This window comes from Idiotropiscis lumnitzeri, chromosome 8, assembly GCF_059441095.1.
Source record: "Idiotropiscis lumnitzeri isolate Australia: NSW breed Sydney's pygmy pipehorse chromosome 8, RoL_Ilum_1.0, whole genome shotgun sequence".
Classification (NCBI taxonomy): Eukaryota; Metazoa; Chordata; class Actinopteri; order Syngnathiformes; family Syngnathidae; genus Idiotropiscis; species Idiotropiscis lumnitzeri.
The window spans coordinates 2,535,001-2,560,000 of NC_142398.1; the positions used below are offsets into that span (position 1 = coordinate 2,535,001).

General features: G+C 42.3%; 1 protein-coding gene across 4 annotated transcripts in view; it reads right to left on the reverse strand.

Annotated features, from left to right (window-relative positions):
* LOC148331492 (protein tweety homolog 3-like) overlaps positions 1-25,000 on the reverse strand; it is a 35,258-nt gene that overhangs the window by 7,411 nt on the left and 2,847 nt on the right. For all 4 annotated transcript variants that reach the window (XM_088302459.1, XM_088302460.1, XM_088302457.1 and 1 more), the window contains exons 3-11: positions 18,604-18,806; positions 17,018-17,129; positions 16,634-16,854; positions 15,562-15,657; positions 15,320-15,392; positions 15,163-15,238; positions 14,066-14,121; positions 12,620-12,712; positions 9,200-9,292 (exon numbers count right to left, since the gene is read on the reverse strand). In XM_088302459.1, coding sequence (XP_088158585.1) covers positions 9,200-9,292; positions 12,620-12,712; positions 14,066-14,121; positions 15,163-15,238; positions 15,320-15,392; positions 15,562-15,657; positions 16,634-16,854; positions 17,018-17,129; positions 18,604-18,806 — 1,023 coding nt within the window. The remainder of the gene's footprint in view (positions 1-9,199; positions 9,293-12,619; positions 12,713-14,065; positions 14,122-15,162; positions 15,239-15,319; positions 15,393-15,561; positions 15,658-16,633; positions 16,855-17,017; positions 17,130-18,603; positions 18,807-25,000) is intronic.

Below are 25,000 nucleotides of genomic sequence, written 5' to 3' on the forward strand. Positions count from 1 at the left end.
CGTGAGAAAAGCACGCATAGTAATGGTTAGTCGTCTGCGTGGGACCCTATCGACGTAATTGTTTTGGGCCATAATGCCACTCTTGCAGAAAAAAAAGACTAATAACCGATTGATTGAAAAATAAATGAGGGGGAAAAAACATTTTTTGATTAACACTCCACGCAAACCATTGACCACAATACTATGTATTGTATTTTCATGACCATAAGGCGCACCCAAAATGGAAAGGAGGGCGCCTCACAGTGCACAGGTCGACTACGGACTACGGAAAGGCATGAGAAAGATCAATGAATCCATGGTTCGCAAGTGGAGGAAGCAGGAAGACAAGCTTTGCCAACTCAAAAAGACAAAGCTGAGTTTCCGTGAAAACAAGGCATGGTGGCCCGAGATGGAAGACCAACTGGAGCAATGGATTAATGTGCAAAAAACAGACGGGAGAAGCGTCTCTTCAGTCACAATTCGACAGAGGGCAATAATGCTTTCAGAAGAAATTAAAATAGAACATTTTCAAGGAGGTCTGTCTTGGTCCTTTCAATTTATTATGAAACGGCGCCATCTATCCATCCAGGCAAAGACAACCGTGGCACAGCAACTTCCGGCAGATTACAAAGAAAAAGTGGCCATTTTTCCCCTCATGTACTGCAGTAAAAAGATTGGCGACAAACACATCCAGCTTAACCGTATCATCAACATGGACGAGGGGCCGCACACTTTCGACATCCTGGTCGAAAGTCATCTTATACTGTTGTGCTTGGTTGCCATGGTAATGGACAAACCGGCAACTATGGTGATTTTTAAGAGAAAAATGCTGCTACGTTATTGTACAATTTAGGAACAAAAGAGGGACAGGGTGAATTGCTTCTCGACTTTATTCTGCCAATGTTTAACTCGTTTTCCCACACTACTCATGATAGATCTCTAACCAGCCAACCAATTGGCTGCGACTTAAACAACATTAACTGTAACAGGTCAGATTAAACTGTACACAACAGACGGTGCCCAAAGCACAACACTCACAACATCACTTGAACGAGCCATCTGATTGGCTGAGACATAAACAACATTAATTTATGTAATGTTTCCATACAGTTAAATGTGAATCAGGATTTCATGGCCATTACACAGCGTGTTAGCACCCTCTGTTGGTGAAGGTTTGAGACTACAGTCAGTTGACAGCGAAAGAAAGCTGGATAAATGGGTCTCTGTCCACAATGTCGTAATATGTCTAATCATTAATGTTATTGCAAACAAGAAACATCACAGGTTAGATTAACTCTTACACAACAGACGCTGCACAAAGCACACCACTCATGACATCTCTCTAACCAGCCATCTGATTGGCTGAGGCTGAAGCACTCCCTGAATCATTTGCAGCACTTGGGATATTAATGGCATGAGAGATACATGTTTTGTGTTAATTGTATTACTTTGTTTCTTGTTTTGGTAGTTTCATTGTTTGCTAATATGCTATTCAATTGATGTTAGGTGATAGTTTTGGTTTTGATGTAACACTGTCACCACATAGCGTGTTGACCAGTGATTTGCCTAGATCGGCATTGAGTGATCAAGCGACTATGAGCTTATACGTCTGCTTACCTTTATTAATGTTGCTGGAATCTCTCATCGACTCGCGAGCGCCACAGTTTGTTTTAACATGCCTGCGCCCAATAATGTGGTGTGGCTTATGTCTGTGTTAAATCCAGAAATAGCACTTGTAACTGAGTCGGCACCGTTTAATATGGTGTGTCTTATGGACGTGAAAATACATTATGTCCTTTAGTTTGTGTTTCCCTTTAGTTTTTATTTTTAATTTTCAAGTGCAAAAACAGGAAAAAAAACCCTTAACTGATAAATTTATCTTGAGATTTAGGCCATATGCATATGCAGTATGGAAGAAACAAAACAGGATTTTTACGCATTATGTCCTTTTAATTACATTTCTTCTCCTCCGTTCTTTTCTCTGACATGTTTCTCATCAAAAAAAGTGTGTCCACAAAAAGTTTATGACAGTTCTGGATTTTTCATTATATTTAGTATTTACTTCGTTTGGACTTTTGTTTTTTAAATTTAGTTTGTTTTTAGAGTGGGCCTGTTCGTTTTTACACAGCTTAAAAAAATGCTTCTTTTAATAGCTTTAATTAGGAGAGTGCAAGATTTTTGCTTTGTCTAAAAAAGTACAGAAAACTAAAACATCTTCCATCTTCTTTATGAATTTTTATTAATGCCAAAAATCTCAAATCTACCCCGAAGGCTATAGGAGTGTGACAATATCTCGATATGGTGATACATGACGATATTTTGTCTTCCGATCGATTATCGATACGCCTACGCCACGTATCGATATTTTAAAAGACTATAAAGATTCCTATAAACGCACCTTCATTGTTCATTGAGCCATTACTTGCGGTCCACTAGGGGCGTGCCTCAGAGGAGCGGCGGGGAAGCGGTCGGAAGTCGCCAGGCGAAGAAGACAATTGGAGCGAGTTAAAAAAAAAAAAGTTAAATGATGCGCCGGCATCACACAAGTCAAAGCCACGACAGCATTTCGGATTTTACAGTAGTGCGGATAAAGCTAAGATGGCGAAGGGTTCTCTAGTGCAAGCAAAACTCTCTTTTAATTCTGCCAGGGCAACACCTATCACGCACAGCGTCTCTGTGTATATTTTCAAGGATCTCCGCCCGTATAGCACAGTTGAGAATTATGGTTTTCGCTACAAGGTGCTACGCTACACTCTAGAGCTACGCTACGAAATACCCAGTCGAAAAAACAATTCCAGCTTCATACAAGGAGACCAGGGCTCAAGTAATGAATACACTCGAGACCTCAGAGCGAGTGGGTCTTACCTGCGATGGATGGACATCAAATGCCACACTCTCTTTTGTCACCGTCACAGCGCATTACATCAGAATCAGAATGTACATTGTACTCAAGTGTACAACGAGATTGGAGGGATCACCTCTTCAGTGCAATATAACAAATAATTTTATTAAATATATTGATTAAATTAATTAATGATTACATAAAAATAAATATGAAATTAAAGAAATAAATCAGCGATTGGAAAGTTAAATTATACGTGCTCCATACCCGTGAAATGCAGAAAACCCACACTGGTGCGCACATCGGAGAAGTACTTGCCTGTCGTTGTGACAGATTATGCTTCTAATATGACGTTCCGGAGAATATTAATATTGACTTTGTTGGATTTAATGTTTCTTAATTTAATTATTTTTTTACTTTTAATTTTTCCCTTTAAATGTGCAGGTAGATTTGCACTTTACAGCAATGTTACAAAGAAATAGTCACTGTTTATAAACAGAACAGAATGGGTATGTTACTGACACGTTGCCCGAAAATAGTGTTAAAGACACTGAAAAAAATGTTGCAATAATAAAGTGTCTTTGATTAAAAAGATGTATTTGTTTGCAAAAATTTTAGCTTTAATTTGTGTTTCAGTGATGGTAGAAAATAAAGTGTTCATTGAAAAATAGTTTTTCTCTTGAATAGTTGTATCGCATATTACTGCGGATTGATTTATTGACCAATATATCGATAATCGCGGTATCAACACATCGTGAGATAATTGTGATTGTGAGCTTAGTATCATGGATCGTATCGTATCGTGAGGTACCCAGAGATTCCCACCCCTACCGAAGGCTCCGGTATGAAATTAATCAACTAAGATGAAAACAAAGGACATTTTCGTTCTAATTACCGAATTTTCCAGACTACAAGTTGCTCAGGAGTATAAATCAAACCAGCCCAAAAATGCATAATGAGGTAGAAAAAAAACCCGGACATAAGTCGCATTGGAGTATAAATCGGATTTTCGCAGTAAATTTATCTTACAAAGTACTAGATCAAAAACAGTTGTTTTATCTTGCAAGCCAAGTTATAACATTAAATAAAAGAATCAAGAACAGGCTGAATAGGTGTAAGTAAGACTAACACAATGAAGATTATTTAACTACAAGTCCTACAGGATGCGGATGGAGGAGCAACTGCAGCAGAACAATGCCAGGGATGTCTGGAGGGGCCTGAAGACCATCTCAGGCCACGGACAACCAGGTAAGACCCAGAAGGGGGCTGGCTTCAGTGGGCAAATGAGTTGAACCTATTTTTCAATAGGTTTGTTCAAATGCCTGCCCCCGCTCAGGCTCCACTGCTGTAGCCCCCACCAACCCCCCCTGCCACTGCGAACGAGACCCTCTCTCCCCCTCTCTCTCCTCTCTTCCCTCCCCTCTCTCTCGCCACAGGCTCCAGTTCCCAGCCACATCAGAAAACCACCACTTACTCCTGCTCAGCCTTGTTCCTCACAACATCTCAGGTGAAAGAACCAGCTGAGGAAGGTGAAGGCGAGGAAGGCAGCAGGTCCAGACGGAATTAGCTCCCAGCTCTTCAAATCCTGCGCAGACCAGCTGTGTGGAATCGCACATGTTCAACCTGAGCCTGAAGCTGGGCAGAGTCCCCCAGCAGTGGAAAACATCCTGCCTGGTTCCGTTTACAAAGACACCCCATCCGAAGGAGCTCAACAACTTCAGACCAGTGGCGCTGACGTCTCATCTGATGAAGACCCTGGAGAGACTGGTCTCGTCCATCTGCGCCCCCTGGTCAGCTCCTCAATGGACCCACTCCAGTTCGCATACCAGCCTGGCATCAGTGTGGATGATGCCATCATCTACCTGCTCCACACTTCACTCTCCCACCTGGAGAAGGCGGGGGGCACGGTGAGGATCATGTTCTTTGATTTCTCCAGTGCCTTTAACACCATCCAGCCCACCCTTTTGGGAGACAAGCTGGAGCAGGCGAGAGTGGCCCACCACCTCATCACATGGATCCACGACTACCTCACAAACCGGCCACAGTACGTGAGAACACAGGACTGTGTGTCTGACGTGCTCCTCTGCAGCACGGGAGCGCCGCAGGGAACTGTTCGGGCTCCCTTCCTGTTCACCCTCTACACCTCTGACTACAAATACAATTCCACAACCTGTCACCTGCAGAAGTTCTCTGATGAATCTGCGATTGTCGGCCTCATCACTGACGGAGACGATCGGGAGTACAGACGCAGGGTTTTGTGGACTGGTGTCAGCAGAACCGTCTCCAAATCAACGCTGGGAAATCCAAAGAGCTGGTGGTGGATTTCTGCAAGCGTCGGCACTCTTTACCTGCACCGGTGAATATCCAGGGAACAGACGTTGAGAGGGTCTCAATTTACAAGTACCTGGGTGTTCATCTGAACAATAAACTGGACTGGAGCGACAACACAGACGCTCTCTATATGAAGGGTCAGAGCAGACTCTTCCTACTCAGGAGGCTGAGGTCCTTTGGCGTTCGGGGGACACTCCACAGGAACTTCTATGACTCTGTGGTTTCATCGGTCATTTTCTATGTAGTGGTCTCCTGGGCAGGGGGCATCTCGGGCCGGGACAAAAAGAGACTGGACAAACTAGTGAGGAGGGCCAGCTCTGTCCTGGGCTGCTCCCTGGACTTTGTGGACTCAGTGGGGGGCAGGAGGATGACGGCAAAACTGTCATCAATGCTGGACAACCCAGCCCACCCACTCAATGACACTCTTAGAACACTCCACAGCTCCTTCAGCGATAGACTGTTACACCCTCGCTGTACGAAAGAGAAATTTTGCCGCTCCTTCCTGCCGGCTGCTGTCAGACTTTTTAACAAGAACATTGGGTCAGGCCTAGAAACTGGCGGGCATTCGTGCAATTGTGCAGTCCTAGAATGCAATATACACTACTACTGTACTTTCAGCCAATGGTGTACTTAAATATTGACCAATGATGTATTTTGTTTACTATTACAGTATTCTTATGACAGTACTTTTATTACTGCAGTATTTGTACCATTGCAGTACTTTAACTATTACAGTACTTTTATCATTGCAGTATTTTTTTATCATTGCAGTATATTTTATCATTACAGTACTTTTATCATTGCAGCACTTTTACTATTACAGTACTTTTATCATTGCAGTATTTTCTATCATTTCAGTACTCTTACCATTACAGTACTTTTATCATTGCAGTATTTTCAATCATTCAGTATTTTTTTATCATTGCAGCGTTTTGTTAGGTTGAAGATATATTTTATCCCATATTTTACTCTATTAGTATTGCAAAAGAATTGTTCCACAGCGTGACCTATGTTTGACCATATGGATGAGAAGACTTCACAGAGAAGCGGATGCCTGAGGACTGGATCAACGTCTGCAACATCAAAAGAGGTGTGCCGAGACACACCTCTGAAACAAAAGGACTGAGACTTTAGTACCAGAGCACTAAAAGGCATATCTGCCTTTTCAATCAGTGGATGACTGCCATTGATGTCTGTCTTTCCTCTTGTGTCTGAGATGTTTACATGTTCCTGCTGGTGCTCCCCCCTTCATCCCTTAGTGCAAATACATTGTATTGTTAGGGACTTCCCTAATAAAATAGAGGGCTCAGCGGAGTGTGCGCCAGAACGAAGTTGGAGATGTAACTGAGCACACCTCCGTTCGTTCTCCTCGCGAGTAAAAGATCAACTCTTGTCTTCCTTCCATTCATTTAGCCTATGTTCAGTGAATGCTTAGGTGATTGAACCTGACAGTTTTTATTCATTTCCCCTCTGTATTATGGACAGACATAAGGAGTGTTTCCTTACACTTGTATATGTTGTAGATACGTTTACACTGTGTATATTTGCATGCTTTTTATGAATGTCTGCTGCTAATGTTATACATTAACGGCTACATTACGCCGCAGACTCTGTGTGATCTATATCTTTGCTGCTATAACACCTCAAATTTCCCCATTGTGGGACTATTAAAGGGCATCTTTATCTTTACACGAAAAATAAACAGAAAAGATGTCCAGTGATTTTGGTGACACTGCTGTTTGTGCTCTGTGGTGAGAATATACCACATGTGGACCACTGATCAACATCCGAGAGTCAAGTTCCAGCCAGACCGCATCACCAAGTCTACTAAGTATCAAGTTGATCAGAAGATTGATTTGTCAAGGACTTGCCTGACCATCAGCTGATCAACAAACTGCGGCTAAGGGACAATCTTCGTCACCTAGAGGACTTTAGCAGACACTGCTTGAGTATTCAAGTTGCCGCCAACGCCGACAGTTTGGCACCTGCCAAAGCTGTGACAACTTGGCAGGTTGGTCAAAGACTGTTCCAAGAGGCCTACACAAAAACTGCAGCTACAAGTTTCTGTGCAGGATTATCTCCCAAAACTACATTGAAATGAAATATATTTGAATGTATGCCTGGGTATCATTTACTGTGCTTATCCTGCAATCTCTCTCTCTCTCTCTCTCTCTCTCTTTCTCTCTCTCGTTTGGTTGAGTTTTTCAGAAGGCTTAAGCTTTAAGCACGAGAGATGGCATGTAACAAGTTAGGTTGAACCATTCTAGTATGGGGGAGATTCTGGGTTTTTAAAATAATGAAATTGAATAATCTACTGAATAAAAAATGGTTTTATGAACTTCTATTTTCCTGAAACATTTAATTAATTCAAGTATTTTTAAATGGATTTTTGCACGTTTGCTTGTTTCATTTAAAATCTCGCCACTGGTGAAATCCTTCCTCAAGCTGTGGCCATCTAAACTTTTTTTTTTTTCTCATTGCAGTTAAAGTCGCCTTTTTGCTATTCGCCAGTGCCTAATACATTTCTCATTCCTTCCAAACTTTCTCTTTGCTGCTAGATTATGTGTTTCAGCAGCAAATGTCACAACTTGCAATTTTGTAATTTGCAGAATATGATTCACTTGAGGGCCGTTTGTGTTCAGTCGTTCACAGTTGTTTTTGTAAGGAGTAGTAGATATTGGTGCAGCTCAAGTCTAGACTTCCCTCTCGTGGCTGTCTATGAAATTTTTTTTTGTCTTTGCATGGAGTAAGAGATATTGGTGCATAAGTCCAGAGTCCCTTCTTGTGGCTGTCTGTCGCATTGAATGTTTTGTCATGTATAAGTCGCTCCACAGTACAACTCGCAGGACCAGCCAACCTATGCAGAAAAATGCAATTTATAGTCCAGAAAATACTGTATATTTTTGGAGTGGTGAAAAATAGCCATCAAGACCACTTGTTATTTGTGACTTCTTATTCATGACATGGCAACACATCCATGTAATTAAGGGCCCTTTATACCCTTAAAATTAATCAGTTTCAAAAACAGACACCACCAATAAGGTCAATGCAACACAATAACGTTTAATCCAGTCACACGCCATCCTTCATATGTGACAATACCTTGGCAGAAAATATGAGATTGCACTGTTCTGTGTCCTCTGATGACGATGACTACCGTAACATATATTTTCACTGGAACAACTTTAGTGAGTTGACCGAATTTTAATGTGTTCACAGTAAAATAAGTTAACATTTTTTAAAAACACTTGTTTATTGTACAATGACCGAGTGAGCTATGTGTCAAGCATGGTGTCTAGTATTACTGGTAACACGCATATAATTAATGAGATCAATATAATTTTTTACACTAGATGCGTGCTCTATTTCTTTGGGGTATTCTTGCACGCGAGTAAGTATAGTTCAGCTGCAAGCATTTTGTATTTTGCAAAGCGAGTAGTTAATAAGTAGTGGTGTCCGCGTGATTCGCGTATACAACAACATGTAACATGACAGCCATTGTTCACCATCAGAGTTCATTTTCAACATATAAATGGTCATTTGTAGCTGTTTTTCAACTGAATATCTTTGCATGAAGATAGTGAAACTGTTCACGTATTTAAAACTATTTATTTGTACTTGAATGCTCGATACGCAGATATCAAGCGCTCCAATATGAAACAATTGAGTACCATGACATTTGATAATCTCTTACTAACAAAGAGCTGACTGAATGATCTTAATTTTTTCAGGGCAAGCTGTAGGAAGGTTTGATTTGAACCATATATCATTTTGACTTTTGGGGGTTCATGTCACACCCGTAGACCATGAGGTCCCAACAGCCTTTACTGTTTAATGAGAAAGTAACAATACATGATGTTTTTTCCGCATAACCTCGGCTGGTTTCAATTATTATGAAAAGCACTAACATTTGCTGAGAAAATCGATCAGTTGGGCCCTACATCCAGGTCATTTACAACCAAAACATATCATCCGTTCAACTATACAAGTGACAACCCAACCTTTGCAGATGACACGCTTGCCACAAGCGAGACAGTGACCACTCACCATGTGCAGGCTGCGACAGTCCACCAGAGCTGTCAGCTGGTGGAGGCCCACCTCCGTGGAGTTCAGCACCGACTGAATCCGATCCAGACTCGCCTGAACGCCACAGACAAGTCAACAACAAAGGAAAAGAGAGTTACAATAAAATGTTCTTTTTTTTTTTAGACATAAAGTCAAAATTTACATGAATGAAGTCAGAATTTTAACAGGGAAAATCAATAATCAGAATTTTGTAGCAAGAATAAAATTTACCAAGATTTTTAAATAAAAGAATAGAATTAACAAGAGGAAAATATTTGTTAATTTAACATGGCCTAAGTCAGGGGTGCTGACACTTTTTGAGCATGCGGGCTACTTATAAAATGACCAAGGCAAAATTATAAAAATTCAAATATATATACACAGTGAACCCTCGGTTATCGCGGTTAATGGGGACCGAGACCACCCGCGAAAACTGAAAATCCGCGAAGTAGCGGCACACCTTCAAAAATGCTTTAAAAAAAAAAAAGTGCGAAGTAGCGGCGCACCTTCAAAAATGCTTAAAAAAAAAAATAAAAAAATAAAAATATATATATATATATATATATATATATATATACAGGTAGAGAGAGAGAGAGTGAAATTCATGTTATAACAAGAAAAAAAAAATTATTATTAAAACTTATTATTTTTTTATTCCCCAGCCATTATTTTTGTATTTATTCAATTACTTCTTTTTGTATTTATTTAATTACTTCGACTTTTACCTGCTGGTACGCCGTCCGGTGTGCCCTGTGAAATGAAAGGTGGCATTCTTCATTTATTCATTTATTCATTCAAAACTGACAGCATCGCGCTCCGCTCATGCCCGGGCGGAAGGTGCTCCTATTCGGCTTAACTGTGACACACGCCCGCCCTCCTCCCCCGGAGCTTCCATTCGGTTCAACTTAGGGGCCGCTTGACACCGCCCGTGCCCGGGGAAGGTGCTCCTCTTCGGCTTAACTGTGACGCGAGCATGCCCTCCTCCTCCGGAGCTTCCATTCGGTTAAACTTAGGGGCCGCTTGACACCGCCCGTGCCCGGGCGGGAGGTGCTCCTCTTCGGCTTAACTGCCACGCACGCCGGCCGGCCTCCTACGGAGCTCTCGTACGGTCCCGAACGGAGCGAAATGTCGCCCCAAATCGTGCCCGGGGGAACGTGCTCTTCTTCGTCCACTCTCCTCTTCGCCCACGCTCTTCTTCGGCACACGCCGGCCGTCTAACCGCTCCAGCGCCCCGTCGTGCCGCTCGGCGAAACTACAATGCCCCCGAATATTTTTTAGACCCGGGAAGCACTGAACCCGCGAAAGGTGAACCGCGAAGTAGCGAGGGTTCACTGTATACCGTATTTTCCGGGCCATAGGGCGCTCTTTAAAGTCCCTAATCTTGCCCAAAACAAACAAAGCGCCTTGTAAAGCGGCGCGCCCATTATATGGACTAAGCATCACTCGCAACCATCAACCCTTTTACTCATTGGGCTGTTCGGAGTGCATGTTATAACACCCTGCTGGTCAAAGTCTGAGTCATCTATGCTTCTAATTGACCGTGACTTATACATTATGTGACTATGGTGTTTGGGTGATGGTGTAGGAGAAAGCTGGACAAAAGGGCAGCTGTCCACAATGTTGTAGTCTGTCTTATCATTTATGTTATTGCAAGCAAGAAACGTCCCAGGTTTAGACAACAGACAAAAAGCCCAAAGCACAACAGCACATCTCTCTAAACAGCCATGCACATTTCTCTAAACAGCCATATGATTGGCTGAGTCTGAGTGGCTCCCAAGAAGCCATTTCTGTAATTGGCTAAGGCTGAGTGGCTCCCAAGAAGCCATTGCTATAATCTTTTTGTGTTATTTTTATTTCTTTTGGGTATATTGATGCCATGAGAGATATATGTTTTGTGTTAATCTTATTTCTTTGTTTCATTGTTTGCTTGTATGCTGAGTTTTTTTTTGGTTTTGATTTGAAACCGTGACTCTAAGGAGTGTGGTGACCAGTGAAGTCCCTCCCCTGACCTTGTCTATTAGGCTAATGCCAAGACACCTTTTATTGGTTAGAGTCATTATTATTGACAGTGATTCCTATTAGTTTCATGACATCTGTCAATGAAATGGGGTGATGCCTCTGGCAGCGATTCTTTATGGGATTGAGTCCTGGTGAACTGGCATCAGCCGAGCTAGCGCGAACTTGCTAGCGGGAGCAGCTGAGCTAGCGCGAACGTGCTAGCGCGAGCAGCCGAGCTAGCGCCTTGTAAGCGGCGCGCCTAGTATATGCATTAAAGACGGAAATAGCACCCTCAACTGGTGTTGTGCCCTTTGAGGCAGCGCGTCGTATGGCCGTAAAAATACGGTATATATATATATATATATATATATAAAATTTAGAGAGAGAGAGAGAGAGGATTTTTTTGTACAATGTATGTAGATGTAGCCCATCTCGGTGGCGGCTTTCGCTTTTAAAGTAAGTTGTCTGAAAAATGACTTCTGTACTGACAACTAGCTTTTTAATTCCTTCACCTTTCTCTTCCTCAACTCATTTTTCAGCGGAAAGTCGGTATCATATTTTCCATGAACAGTCCGAAAATGCCGCTCCACATTTCCCTTCACTTGGTATTGCGATGGTAGACTGGCAGATGAGGCAAACGCACTTCGAAAATGTCATCGTGAAAAACAACTCCTCCTCCCATTCCGTAATAAAGTGATACGTTTTTGTCTTCTTACTTGGTCCAACACCCCCACTCATGTTTATACCCCCCTTGAGTTCAAGAGAATAAAACGAGGGCTTAAAATTGGAGGTAACCAACTCGCTAGCTTGTTAGTTGTGCTGCACTTAGCACCGTTGTTTGCGCATGCGTGGTAACCTATGTGTCACAAAAAAAAAAAATAAATCAGGTGTCATCTGACTGGGTGCCCTGTATCAATCACATGACGGATAATGATAGGGTGACGTCTATTTTTTAATGTCATGCGATCTACCCATACTACCTTTGCGATCGACGTAATGAGCACCCCTGGCCTAAGTCATCGTTCTAGCAAGTGAAAGTCTTGTAATTTGGCCAATTTCATAAGAACAAATGAATGAGAGGAATAAAATCATCTATAAGTCTTAAATTTACCCCCGTCTAAAAAAAAAGAAAAAATATTAGAGGGAAAATCTTGCAATAATACTCAATCTTATTTACTACAGGAAAAAGAAAAACAACCGTCATTTTTACGAAAGTCATTTTAATCAGGGAGAAAAAAAATTAAGAAGCGTACAGCTAGGGGTACAAAAACAAAAAGAGATCATCTTGTGATTTTTGTCAGGAAAGCCGTCCTAATTTAACAATTGCAAATAAAAGATGTAATTTTATAACCTCCCCTGTTTGCGTGGGAACCCTGGATAGCCAATTCGCGCACACACACGCACCTTGGTGTTTGCGTAGTCCCGCGTGGCCGATCGCAAAAGCTCGGACACGTCGTCCTGCATCTCCACCAACGCTTTGTGACTCCCCGACAGCCTCTGCACAAGCGCACATGCGCACACAAACACAAAGACACACACGCATGTTCAATAAAGTGAGGAATAAATATTCATATTTGCCTCAAAATTCTAAGTTTCAAAAAGTGAAGTCCTGTGAATAAGTACACGGCGGGGCTGCAATTTTTGCACAATGACTCAAAATGAAACAAACTAAGAAACCTCATGTGTGTAAATACAGCCATGCAATATAACGTTATATATTGTACAAACAATATAAAACATATATCGTATGATATAATCCTCTACACGCTTTACTGTTAGCTAACTGGTTCCTGCTCAGTGCGTGCTGTTGGTTTTGAAGCCCTCTTATGTCCATTCTGTGGTTAGACTAAGATCCCTTGTAATGTTTACAGGTTACACTTTCCTGTTTACAGAGGAGGTTGTCGAAATTCAGGAAGCAACAGAAAGAACCATTTTGGGTGTGTATTTAGTTCTTAAGGTTGATTTATGTTTGGAGTGCATCATTAGTGTGTTGCTACCTAAATATAAACAATTATTTTTCAGCTTCATGCTGGTGGCGACGATGACTTTCTGCACTTTTGTATTTCATTTGCAGTCGTACCCCGCATGTTTGCGGCTTGGCACAGGCGGATTCACTTATTCATGGATTTATTTCAGTATTAATATCAATATTTTTGGGGTTGTTTTTTTTCATGTTTTGGGGGAGGAAACTCCCGTATTTCATAGAAAATGTAGAATTAAATTTGTTTTTCAACATTTTAGGATGTTTACAAAAAAACGTATCTCCATCCAACACATTTTATTTGGCACTATAATCCCTATGCCCCACGAAAAGCAGGGGTTCCACCGTCTGCATTTACCATAATTCCCGGACTATAAGGCACACCGGTATATAAGCCGCAGCAACTTTTTGGGAGGTGAAACCCCCACAAAAAACAACATACAAGCCGCACCAGGCCATAAGCTGCAGTTTTCTACGTTGAAAAAAAACATTTGTTTACTGCATGTACAGAATGATTTTGTACTGCGAATGCACATAAAGGTATATAAACAAATTCCTAAAACAGTTCCTTTCAACACGGTAAGAACTTTTTTAATTAAAACAGAACAGACCCAAGAGAAAGGAAAAAAAAATCGATATTTCATTAGCGTATTTTCTGAACTATAGAGCACCCCTACCGGTGAAAAGAAAATCCAAAGAAAAGCTGCGTTGTATTAGCCACATGGTTCAAAATCTAGGAAAAAACTAGTGACTTATAGTCCGGAAAATATGGTACTTTGAAATATCGTCCATATCACACAGCTCAAAGTGTGATTCCATGAAGTAAATAATGTGATTCCATGAAGTAAATAATGTAATTATGGAGCTACCTGCTGAAAGGGGTTGACTTGTCCCAGGCTGCACTTTAGGTAATACTGCAGGATATCTGAGAACAAAACATGGACATTAATCAGCTGGAACAATCATTTCCCTATTCATTCCGTAAAATGCCTGTGACAGCAAGGCGAGTCACTTCACATACTGTAAAGAGGAAATAAAATGTCAATTCCATTTTTTACAAGACACAGGTAGGCACACACATACATTTGTTACAGCTCCCATGTGTGCATGCGTGCAGGGGTGTGTGTGTAGGGGTGTATGTGTGTGTGTGTGGGGGGGGTCATGTGTGTCTGCGTATGTGCATTTTGGTCTGTGTGTGTTGGTGTGTGTCGCTATTTTTGTATTGGTATAAAAGTCTATGTGTGCCTGCATGTGTGCGTGTCTCAAGTGTGTGGAAACAGCGGAAACAAATGAGAGATAACAGATCTTAAGACAAGAGGAATTGAGGGGGAAACAGGCAGGCAAGCTAAAAATGGAATGTTGAAAATGTAGGGTTAATATAAAGTGATCATTTCGAAAAATCAAAGGATGACTTAAAAGTATATACATTTGATTTGTGCCATCAGGGCTAGCCAAGGAGGCTTGATGGTGCACGACCACAGATTCAAACACACACTGACAAACACATACATACACACCCCAACCCACACGCACGCAAGCACGCACCCACACAGATAAACAAGGACCAGCACGAGCACCCTTGGATCCACACACACACACACACTTAAACACACACAAAGCAACTAACGCACCCCCCCACCCCAAATACACATGCACGCATGCACAAATAGACCAACACACACAGCATAACACAACGCACATCACAACAAACTCAGATGCTCACCCACACACTTAATGTATATATGTGGCACAGACTAACATGCGCGTGCACAGGCATACACACCCCACCCCCACACACACACACACGCACGCACCCCCACGCGCACACGCACCCCCCCCCACACACACACACACACACGCACACCCCCACACGCACACACGTGCACACACAAACACGTTGTATCAAATAGAACATAGAAGTGACCCTGTGATTGGACATTTACACAGCCCAATGGCTAGACAGTACCTTGATTGATGACTGTCTTCTCTTTGGTCGTGCGAGCGATGTACGTGTCGGGAGAATCGCAGAAATCGCTGGCCGACTATGAGCGCACAAACAAGGAGATTACATCACTGCAAAGTCAAGCGCCGGCGCTGCAATGTTGCCGTGGTGACGGGCTTACCGCAGCGACAGCCAGTTCCAAGCCCAGAGACACCCAGCTGATTACGAGCGTCAGCACGCCGAGCAGGCACACGCTGCGGTTGGTCGCAAACAACAGTTGATTGCGGATCATCTCACTTAATTATTATTGATTATATTATTCAGGTGCGGGCGCCACTGAAATTGGCATATGCGTGTTCAAGAGGCAAAAAAAAATAAATCTGTAAATATCTATAGGTGGTCTTTCAATGCGGCAACACGTACCCAATGAGAGTTCCTCGAGAGTTCCGAATGAGTCCAAAGAGAACCAGGAGGCAAATCAGGACGTCAAACAACAAGAGGCCAAGGTAACCCAACCACCTGCAAGCACATATAAAACCATATATATATATATATATATATATATATATATATATATATATATATATATATATATACACACACACAAGCATACATACATACATAAGCGCGCGCATGCGCACACGGACAGACAGACGGACAGACAGACGGACAGATAGACAGACAGACAGATAGACAGATAGATAGATTAGGGCTGTCAAAATTAAAGCATTAACTCAGGTGATTAATCCAAAAAAATTTAACTCAGTTAAGTATTTTAACTCAATTAATTAAATTAATAAATTAAAACATAATTTGCATACTTTGCAAATATTGTGCTATATTAGCTGCCTTTAGCACGTCTCAGAACAAAACACTGTGTTTAAGTTACCACGGGGCCTTGCAAATCAACACTGCTGGAGTGTGGCGCTTGTGGGCAGTTTTGACAAATGTTTCGAAAATAAATGTCTGTAACACCTCAAATTTCCCCATTGTGGGACTAATAAAGGACATCTTTATCTTTATCTTTAAAGATGTCTCTATTTAGATCGTATTCAAGAATCCAAGAAAACTATTAGAAAAGTCTTTGAATTAAATATACTTCATATTTGGTGATTTTGCATCAATTCCAAGATATTATTCAAGGAAATATCTGTTATAAGCTTCGCAAAAGATAGTAGTTGAAAAATGTGATTAATCACAATTAATCATGGAGTTTTTTGTGATTAATTAGTTTCAAAAAAAGTAATCACTTGACAGCACTAATATATATATATAATATATATGTGCGCCCTATGGTTGTGAGAATACGGTACTGGAGTGTGGAAAGTCAAGATTCTATGAATTCTCTGACTATTTTCAAGATGGAATTGTTAGGTCTGGTCTCCTTGTGACCTGGATAAATATGATGACATTAGCTGAAGAACAACACAGCTTCTTCAGCATTCACACAAAACAATAACAAAAGCCGTTTATTTTATCAGTTGCCAATTGTGACCTGTAGAAGTCGAAGGCCTCAGTTTGGCGGGCCAGGTCCTCCAGAGACACAGCCGTATTGGACCAGAAGGGGACGTCCACCAGGATCTTGAGCAGCTCATCCAGCTGTCCCTGTAGCTTCTGGACGATGGAAACGTAGTCCGTCTGCTCCTGGTAGGCCGTCTCCAGCTGGACCAGGTTCTCTTCCACCGTCTGGTTAAGCGCCAACGCATTGTCCCACACCTGCAGCAACATGACAAATGATACTACGTATGCTGCATTCATTCTCCACGCATGCTACGGCTCCCTCCAGACACGCACACGAATCATTCAAATGTTTGAACAGTGCATTATGTTATGACAACAATATTTATTTCAGGCTTTTTTTTTTGTTTTTTTCCCTCACCAGTTTCTCGATACCCGACACAGTGCGGTTGGCATGGCGCAGGGAGTACGCCACGCGACTGGCACCGTCGCTGGACTCGCCGTTCCCATAGAAGCCCACAGCTATGCCAGCGCTGAAGGAAAAACAAACGGAAATCCACCGTCCTGGCTGCTGTTTCATCAATTCGTTCATCATATCAATCACAAGCAGACTAGTTTAAGTCAAGTCAAGTCAATTTTATTTGTATAGCCCTTAATCACAGACAGTCTCAAAGGGCTTTACATAGCCACAATTGACATCCCCGATCTTAACCCCCAGGAGGGCAAGGAAAAACTCAAAAAACCTCATTAGGGGAAAAGTGAGAAACCTTGAGAAGGGACCACAGATGGGGGAATCCCCCTTCCAGGATAACCAGGCTGCAATGGATGCCAACTAGTTTACAGAGATGTGCACATACAGACGCTCTCACTTAACCACACTCACTTATGCGGAGTCGTACATACACACGTCTCAAAGTATCATTCATTCACACTCACATACATTATTCACTCAGCGACCAAAACTCACACTCGCACCATTCCCAGTCACTCTCGCTCCCTCACACATAATCGCTCACTCTCGCTCACATTCAGTCACTCCCATACATCCCCGCTCATGCACTCTTTCATACTCACTCACAAACTGGATTGCTTGACTCACTTTCATGCACATGCTCACTCAAACTTTCACCCAATCATTCTCAATCACCACCGCACACTCTCACTCACTACTTCACAGACATACTCACTTACACCCACTCACTTACACATCTCCATTGACACTCTCTCACACACTGAAAGTCAGTCATTCATTAATTTACACATGTACACACACGCGCACACACGCACACCCCGCACACCCCCACACACACACGCACACCCCCGCACACGCACACACACACGCGCGCAAACGCACGCACACGCGTGCATGCCTGCCCGACCAATCCCCCCCTCACACAAACACACACACACACACACACGCACACATGCACGCACCCACCCCCACGCACACACACACGCACACGCACGCATTTTAGCTAAGGATGAAATGTTAAAACCTGCAAAAAAGTAACTCATCATCAATAAGTCATGCCAACACGCACACACACACACTGCTTTCCTCGTGACTGTAAAATTCACTTCTGTTCTCTCCATCCAATCTGCTTCTGTCGCCATGGCAGCTTTTCTAGGCCAGCAAGGAGGCCAAACAGAGAGCGAAAGAATAAATAGAAAAGAGCAACCGACAAAAAGAAATGGAGATGATGATGATGAAGAAAAAGCCAGCTAGGGAAGAAGAGGATGAACTAGGAAGCCAGAAAATGAAGTCTATCTCGGTTATCTGTCAATCAAATTTCACATGTGCAGCAGGCAAAAACAAGCAATCAGGTGTAACTACACAACCACTTTCTGTCACGCCGCGGGGCTACTCGTGGTTGAAAGATTGTTGATGTGTGAAAGGGACATTTTATGTGCTGTTTTTTAATCAATTCCAAGTTTTCTTTTTCTTTTTGCTGTGTTACAACGTTGACTAATAAACGCTAATTATTTTTAATATTTAGTAACTCTCACCTGCACACCAGGGTGGCGATGATGACGCACCATGCGGTGCAGCAGCAGTCGGCGCTGGGCTGCTGAGAGTGTGCGTGGTGCGCCGACGAAGACAACTCGTCGCTCTTGCGGCGGCGGCAGCAAAGCCAGAAGGAGTAAAAGAGGAGGAACAAGAGGTCCAGGCCCAAACACAACAGTGCCACCGAGCCCAGTAGCAGTACCGACTGGGAAGACAAGCAAACAACCATTAAGTAGGCGGGCACAGCGTCAGCCAGACGATTAGGTTAGCTTCGAGCGCTAGCCACTGACCAGCTAGTTGCCGTACTCTATATATATATACACACATATATATATACACCATATAAATCCTTTTAAAAGTTAAGAAAAAACCCCCAGAGATTTAGATTAAGCGTGGCACCGGCAAAGCGTCAACGCAGATTAAGCGAGGATCAATTAGGTTGAAATTAGCACATTCACTGAGCACGTGTGGGCGTGTGCGCGTGTGTGTTTTACTCCAGATTGGCTGCAGAGTGAAGGAGGGGATTTAGCGGTCAGCCACTGTACTGTAATCTACTTTCAATCTGTTTTCCAAACGTGTGTGTGTTTGCGTGCGTGTGCGTAAGTGTGTGTGTGCGTGCGTGCGTGCTGACAGAATCAATCGCTTCCACTACACTGACTCGTCCTCGCACCCGCCTGCGTTACACCTGACTTTGGGCCTGGCAAACAGTCGCCGGTCTTTGCCCGAGGCGTTCACTGACCTCCAGTTCATCCCCCACCGCCTGTTTTCCTTGGACCAAGACGGTCACCCGAGCACCCTACGCCTCCAAAAACGGTCACGATTGACAATTGAAGGGCAAAGTCGAGGAGTAATTACGGCTCACGTGACTCCTGGGTAATGTTCTGCAGCTGTATAACCACAAAGCTGACTCTGCAGTTCCATCGTTGTGCATTGCACTACACACACACAAATTCAATTCTGAAGCCTGACAGAACGTCAGGACACAATCTCCAATTTCAGCTTTCTTGGGGAAAAAAAACGCCTGTGCGTGAGAGAGAGGATTGCATTTAACGTATTTCTGAAATTGTTTGAGCCAAAATGGCTGCTACAAAGAATCCAGTTTCCATGAGGGAAAATAATCTTGAAACAATGTCCTTTGGTCGCTTGTTGGTGAAAATGCTAACATTTTAGTCTCGACTAAGATTGTTGTGGGAAAGATTAAGTGCGTTAGTTAGTACACGAGTCCTAACTATGTTATTTTCCCCTTTTGTTTTTTGTTTTTTGCATGACAATGCAACCATTTGCATCTCAACTACCGTATTTTTACGGCCATAAGACGCGCTGCATCAAAGGACGCAACACCAGTTGAGGGTGCTATTTCCGTATTTTATGCATATACTAGGCGCGCTGCACTACAAGGCGCTAGCTCAGCTGCTCGCGCTAGCAGCTCAGCTCTCTCAACAGCACATCTCACTAAACAGCCATGTGATTGGCTGAGTCTGAGTGGCTCCCAAGAAGCCATTGCTGTAATTGGCTAAGGCTGAGTGGCTCCCAAGAAGCCATTGCTATAATCTTTTTGTGTTATTTTTATTTCTTTTGGGTATATAGATGGCATGAGAGATACATGTTTTGTGTTAATCTTATTTCTTTGTTTCATTGTTGTTTTTTTTTGGTTTTGATTTGAAACTGTGAATCTAAGGAGCGCTCTCGGGCTAGCTGCTCGGGCTAGCTGCTCGGGCTAGCTGCTTAGAGTCACGGTTTCAAATCAAAACCAAAAAAAAAAAACTCAGCATACAAGCAATTAATGAAACAAAGAAATAAGATTAACACAAAACATGTATTTCTCATGCCATCTATATACCCAAAAGAAATAAAAATAACACAAAAAGATTAAAGCAATGGCTTCTTGGGAGCCACTCTGACTCAGCCAATCACATGGCTGTTTAGAGAGATGTGCATGGCTGTTTAGAGAGAGTGCTGTTATGCTTTGGGCTTTTTGCAGTCTGTTGTCTAAACCTGGGACGTTTCTTGCTTGCAATAACATAAATGATAAGACAGACTACAACATTGTGGACAGCTGCCCTTTTGTCCAGCTTTCTCTTAGACCATCACCCAAACACCATGGTCACATAATGTATAAGTCACGGTCAATTTGAAGCATAGATGACTCAGACTTTGACCAGCAGGGTGTGCTAACATGCACTTCGTACAGCCCAATAAGCAAAAGGGTTGATGGTCAAGAGTGATGCTCAGTCCATATAATGGGCGCGGCGCTTTGTTCGTTTTAGGGAAGATTAGGGACTTTAAAGAGAGCCCTATGGCCCGGAAAATACGGTAAGCTTGTTGACAAACTGCTCCCATTTTGGCTCAAGAAGATCCATTTCGTATTCATCAGAGAAACTTCCGCAAACGTGTAGTTCAGTTGGTGCACTAGTTAGTAGTCAAGTTCCCTCAAGGATGTTTTGCACGTGAAGCACAGCAATACAACATTTCTGAGTTTCAACTAAGCTTGTCGACAAACTTCAAACACTGTTCGAGACAAAAAATGGCAGCTATTAAGTCCCTACAACAGGGGTCACCAACGTGGTGCCTGCGGGTATCTGGTAGCCCCCAAGCCCCACATGATTAGTCTGTGGGCCTGCTCTAAAAATAGGTCATGTGATGGGACATTGTCATTTGCTAGGAATTATGTGGAAGTAAACATTTGAAAAGGGTTGACATTTATATAAAATGGTATTGCGTGTTGCTATATACCAGAAGTGGGCAAACTTTTTGATTGGCAGGCCACAATGGGTTGAAAATTTTGACAGAGGGGCCGGACCAAGAGCAGATGGATGGAGTGTTTTGGTAACCTCACCTGATCTGAGAAAAAAATACATTTTAAATGAACATGAACAAAATCATTACAACAAAATATGTCTTTGGCACACCACAGTATTTAGAAAATAAAACATTAACAAGGTTTGTTCATTAATTTTTTTCAAATTCGTCCGGGCCGACTTAAAACGTTTAACGGGCCGCATGTGGCCCCCGGGCCGTAGTTTGCCCACACCTGCTAGATACTGCACTGTATCTGTTTCGTACTTACTGTGAGATATCATTAACGCTACTTATCAGGCGAGTGCAAATAACATCCTTTTAGTTTGTTTTCATGAAAGTGATATCATTTGAGTCTCAACTAAACTTGTTGACCCGCTACCACTTTAGCTCAAAAAGGTCAGCTTCCCCCAATTGTCAATCAAATAAATTACAGAACATGTGTTTTGTCGGCGTGCGAGTTAGTAGGCGAACTTTAACAACATCAATAGTGTCATTTTGGCCCTTTTTTAGCATAATTACTTGCTAATTTATGACGCCATATAAAGCTCTTTGTTACAGCTCTAGCTGTTGTGAAATGCGCTATATATATATATATATATATATATATATATATATATATATACTGTATTGCATGAAAAAGACATTTTCCCCATAGTCACACTCAAAACAAATTAAGATAAACGTGTGTTGCAAGTGCGTGAGTTAGTTGGTGAAAACAACATTGAAAGATTATCATTTGACATTGAAAGATTGTCGTTGGAGCCTGTTGTTTGCATTGAGACGCTAACGTGTCTAATATGCTACACAGTTTTGCTACCATTTGAGCCAAAATGGCTCCCACCTTGGGCGGCACGGTGGCCGACTGGTTAGCACGATGGCCTCACAGTGAGAGACAGCATCGGGCATGGGTTCGATCCCGGCTCCGGCCATCCTGTGTGGAGTTTGCATGTTCTCCCTGTGCTTGCTTGGGTTTCCTCCGGGTACTCCAGTTTCCTCCCACATTCCAAAAACATGCATGGCAGGCCGATTGAACACTCTAAATTGCCCCTATGTATGAGTGTGAGCGCGGCTGGTTGTTCGTCTCTGTGTGCTCTGCAATTGGCTGGCAACCAGTTCAGGGTGTCCCCCGCCTACTGCCCAAAGATAGCTGGGATAGGCTCCAGCACCCCCCGCGACCCTAGAGAGGAGAAGCGGTACAGAAGATGGATGGATGGCTCCCACCTCTTCATCTTTTTCCAGCAACAGTGTTTGTATTTGTGCGTGTGTGTGTGCGTGGGTGTGTGTGTGTGTGTGTGTGTGTGGTGGACGCATAAAAGACAGATATAACGAGCCAATCTAATGACGCCTTGCTGTGAAAAAGAGGAAGAAAAGAGTCTTCTTTTCAACAAACAACATCCGACCCCCCAAAACCCCCCGCCCACCCACCCACCCCACCCACGGTCACCCTTCCTCCCTCCATCTAGTTCAGCCTCCTTCTTCCTTTTGTCATTCTCACCCACTCTCCCTCTCTTTCCCCATCCAGCCGCAATTAATGATTGCACCCTGAATGGAACCCCTATATTCCCACTCCCCCCTCATACACACCCACGCACACGCGCACAAACACACACACACACGCACGCACACGCACTCAGTGAGACGCATACACAACAAAAGGCCCTGAGGGAGGTTTGTGACCTCACCTCTACAAACGAACGCGAAGTGCTAAATACGCACTGACACAGAAATACCGTGCACAACATGCGACTAATAACATAGGATGGCATACGAGAGGGGAGGTTAAAAAAATACGGTACATGGGCCAGGATCTGAGATAGATAAAACATTATCAGCCATTTTTCAAGTCAAGTATCTGTTGTAGTTGGTTTGTCCACAGAGAACCACTTAACTGACATTATGAAATGGGCTGTTACTCAGGATTTGACGCCTGACGTTGACACACTTGTGAAGGCGGAAAGATCCAAAGCTTCGGAAGCTAAGTTACCGGACTTCATATAAAATTTATAATAATAAATATGTAGGCCTACCAGTAGAAGAAATAGAGAAGCGTGTTGCCGCAGTGGCCAAAATGCACGTTAAATGTAGCGCCAGTGGGCGATCAAGGAAGCCGCTTAAAAAAGAAAAACATCCACACTCTCCATGGATAGATGGATAACTATATATGTAGGCGTACCTGTGGATTAAATAGTGACACATGTAGACTCAGAGGCCTCATGTAGACTAGGAGGCCAAAGTGTGCGAGAGTATTCACCACATAATTGGTCAGTGACTTGGGGGCGATGGAATATGCAGGTAAAAACAGTAAAAGTGATTGATCAATTTAAGTGGATAAAACTCAAATTATTAAATAAATATCCCAAAGTGAAAAAAGTAAGAATGTGTTGATTTCATCACATTTATAAAATTTGTACCGATAGCCCAGTCAGGCCAGCGTCAATGAACTTCAGATGGCTCGACACACGTGGTGGTGGAAATGGTGGACCCTAAATATTGTGAACTACCTGTGGACAGCGTCACATTTGGTGTAACCCTTTTATGTTTATTTATGGATGGATGTAAAAACTGATTTAAACCATTTCTGAAAGGGGTAGTAGTAAAAAAATACACTCATTTTTATTAAGAAATTTTAGATTGTTCAAATGATTTGAAACATAATTTGCAACAAAATAAACATCAATAAATATAAAAGATTTTTCAAATGTTAATATAATTGTTTTATTATAATCAATTTGTGGTGAATGTGGTCCCTGAACTAAAATGAGTTTAACACCCCTAGTTTAAGCACCTCGGGTGGGGGTTACTTAAAATTCCACTGCTCGCATAGACATGCACACACAAAGAACCTCAGTTAAGCAGTGAATGGCTCACAGGAAGTAGCCATTTAGAAGAAAAAGTGCCTCCCACGGCTCATCAAGCCGGGGCCTCTCGAGCCTTTTTATCCTCTTCGTCTCCCACCACCACCAACACCACCATCATCATCATCATCACCGTCGTCGTCATGAACACAGACACACACACACCATGAATGTTTTGTTCACGACTGCGGCGGCGCTTCGCCTTCCCACGCTGTCAGCACAAATGCTGCAAGTGCAAGTCACCTTCGGATGTGCGATTACTCAACTCCAGATAGGCCTGGGTTCTATAAAGGCGATTTAGGAGCAAGAGCAAAAAAATTAAAAAAAAAAATGTGAAAGCAGCGTGACCTCATGTCAGAGTCCGTTGGGATGATGTTTATTAAAGGCTGGATCTTTTAGAAATACATGTATTTCTTTCGGTCTTAAAAAAAGTAAGAATGTTTTCTTAAAAAAAATATATATAATTCTTCCTCCCCAAAAAAGACATTTACACGTTTCATAAAAGGATACAGCATAAACAATTGAAATATTTCATCTTTCTTAAAATGAAAAAAGATTACACATTTTCTTTCTTCAAAACAAAAAACAATTGAAGAAATAAAATTGGTATTTTTTTTACCTTTTATAAGAAAAATGTAATTGTTAAAAAACATTTTTGTTTATTAAATATTTATTGAAAAAGTCAATCATTTCACGTTTTTAAAAAGAAAATTTATTTTTTCTTTCTAAAAGAAAAAATTAATTG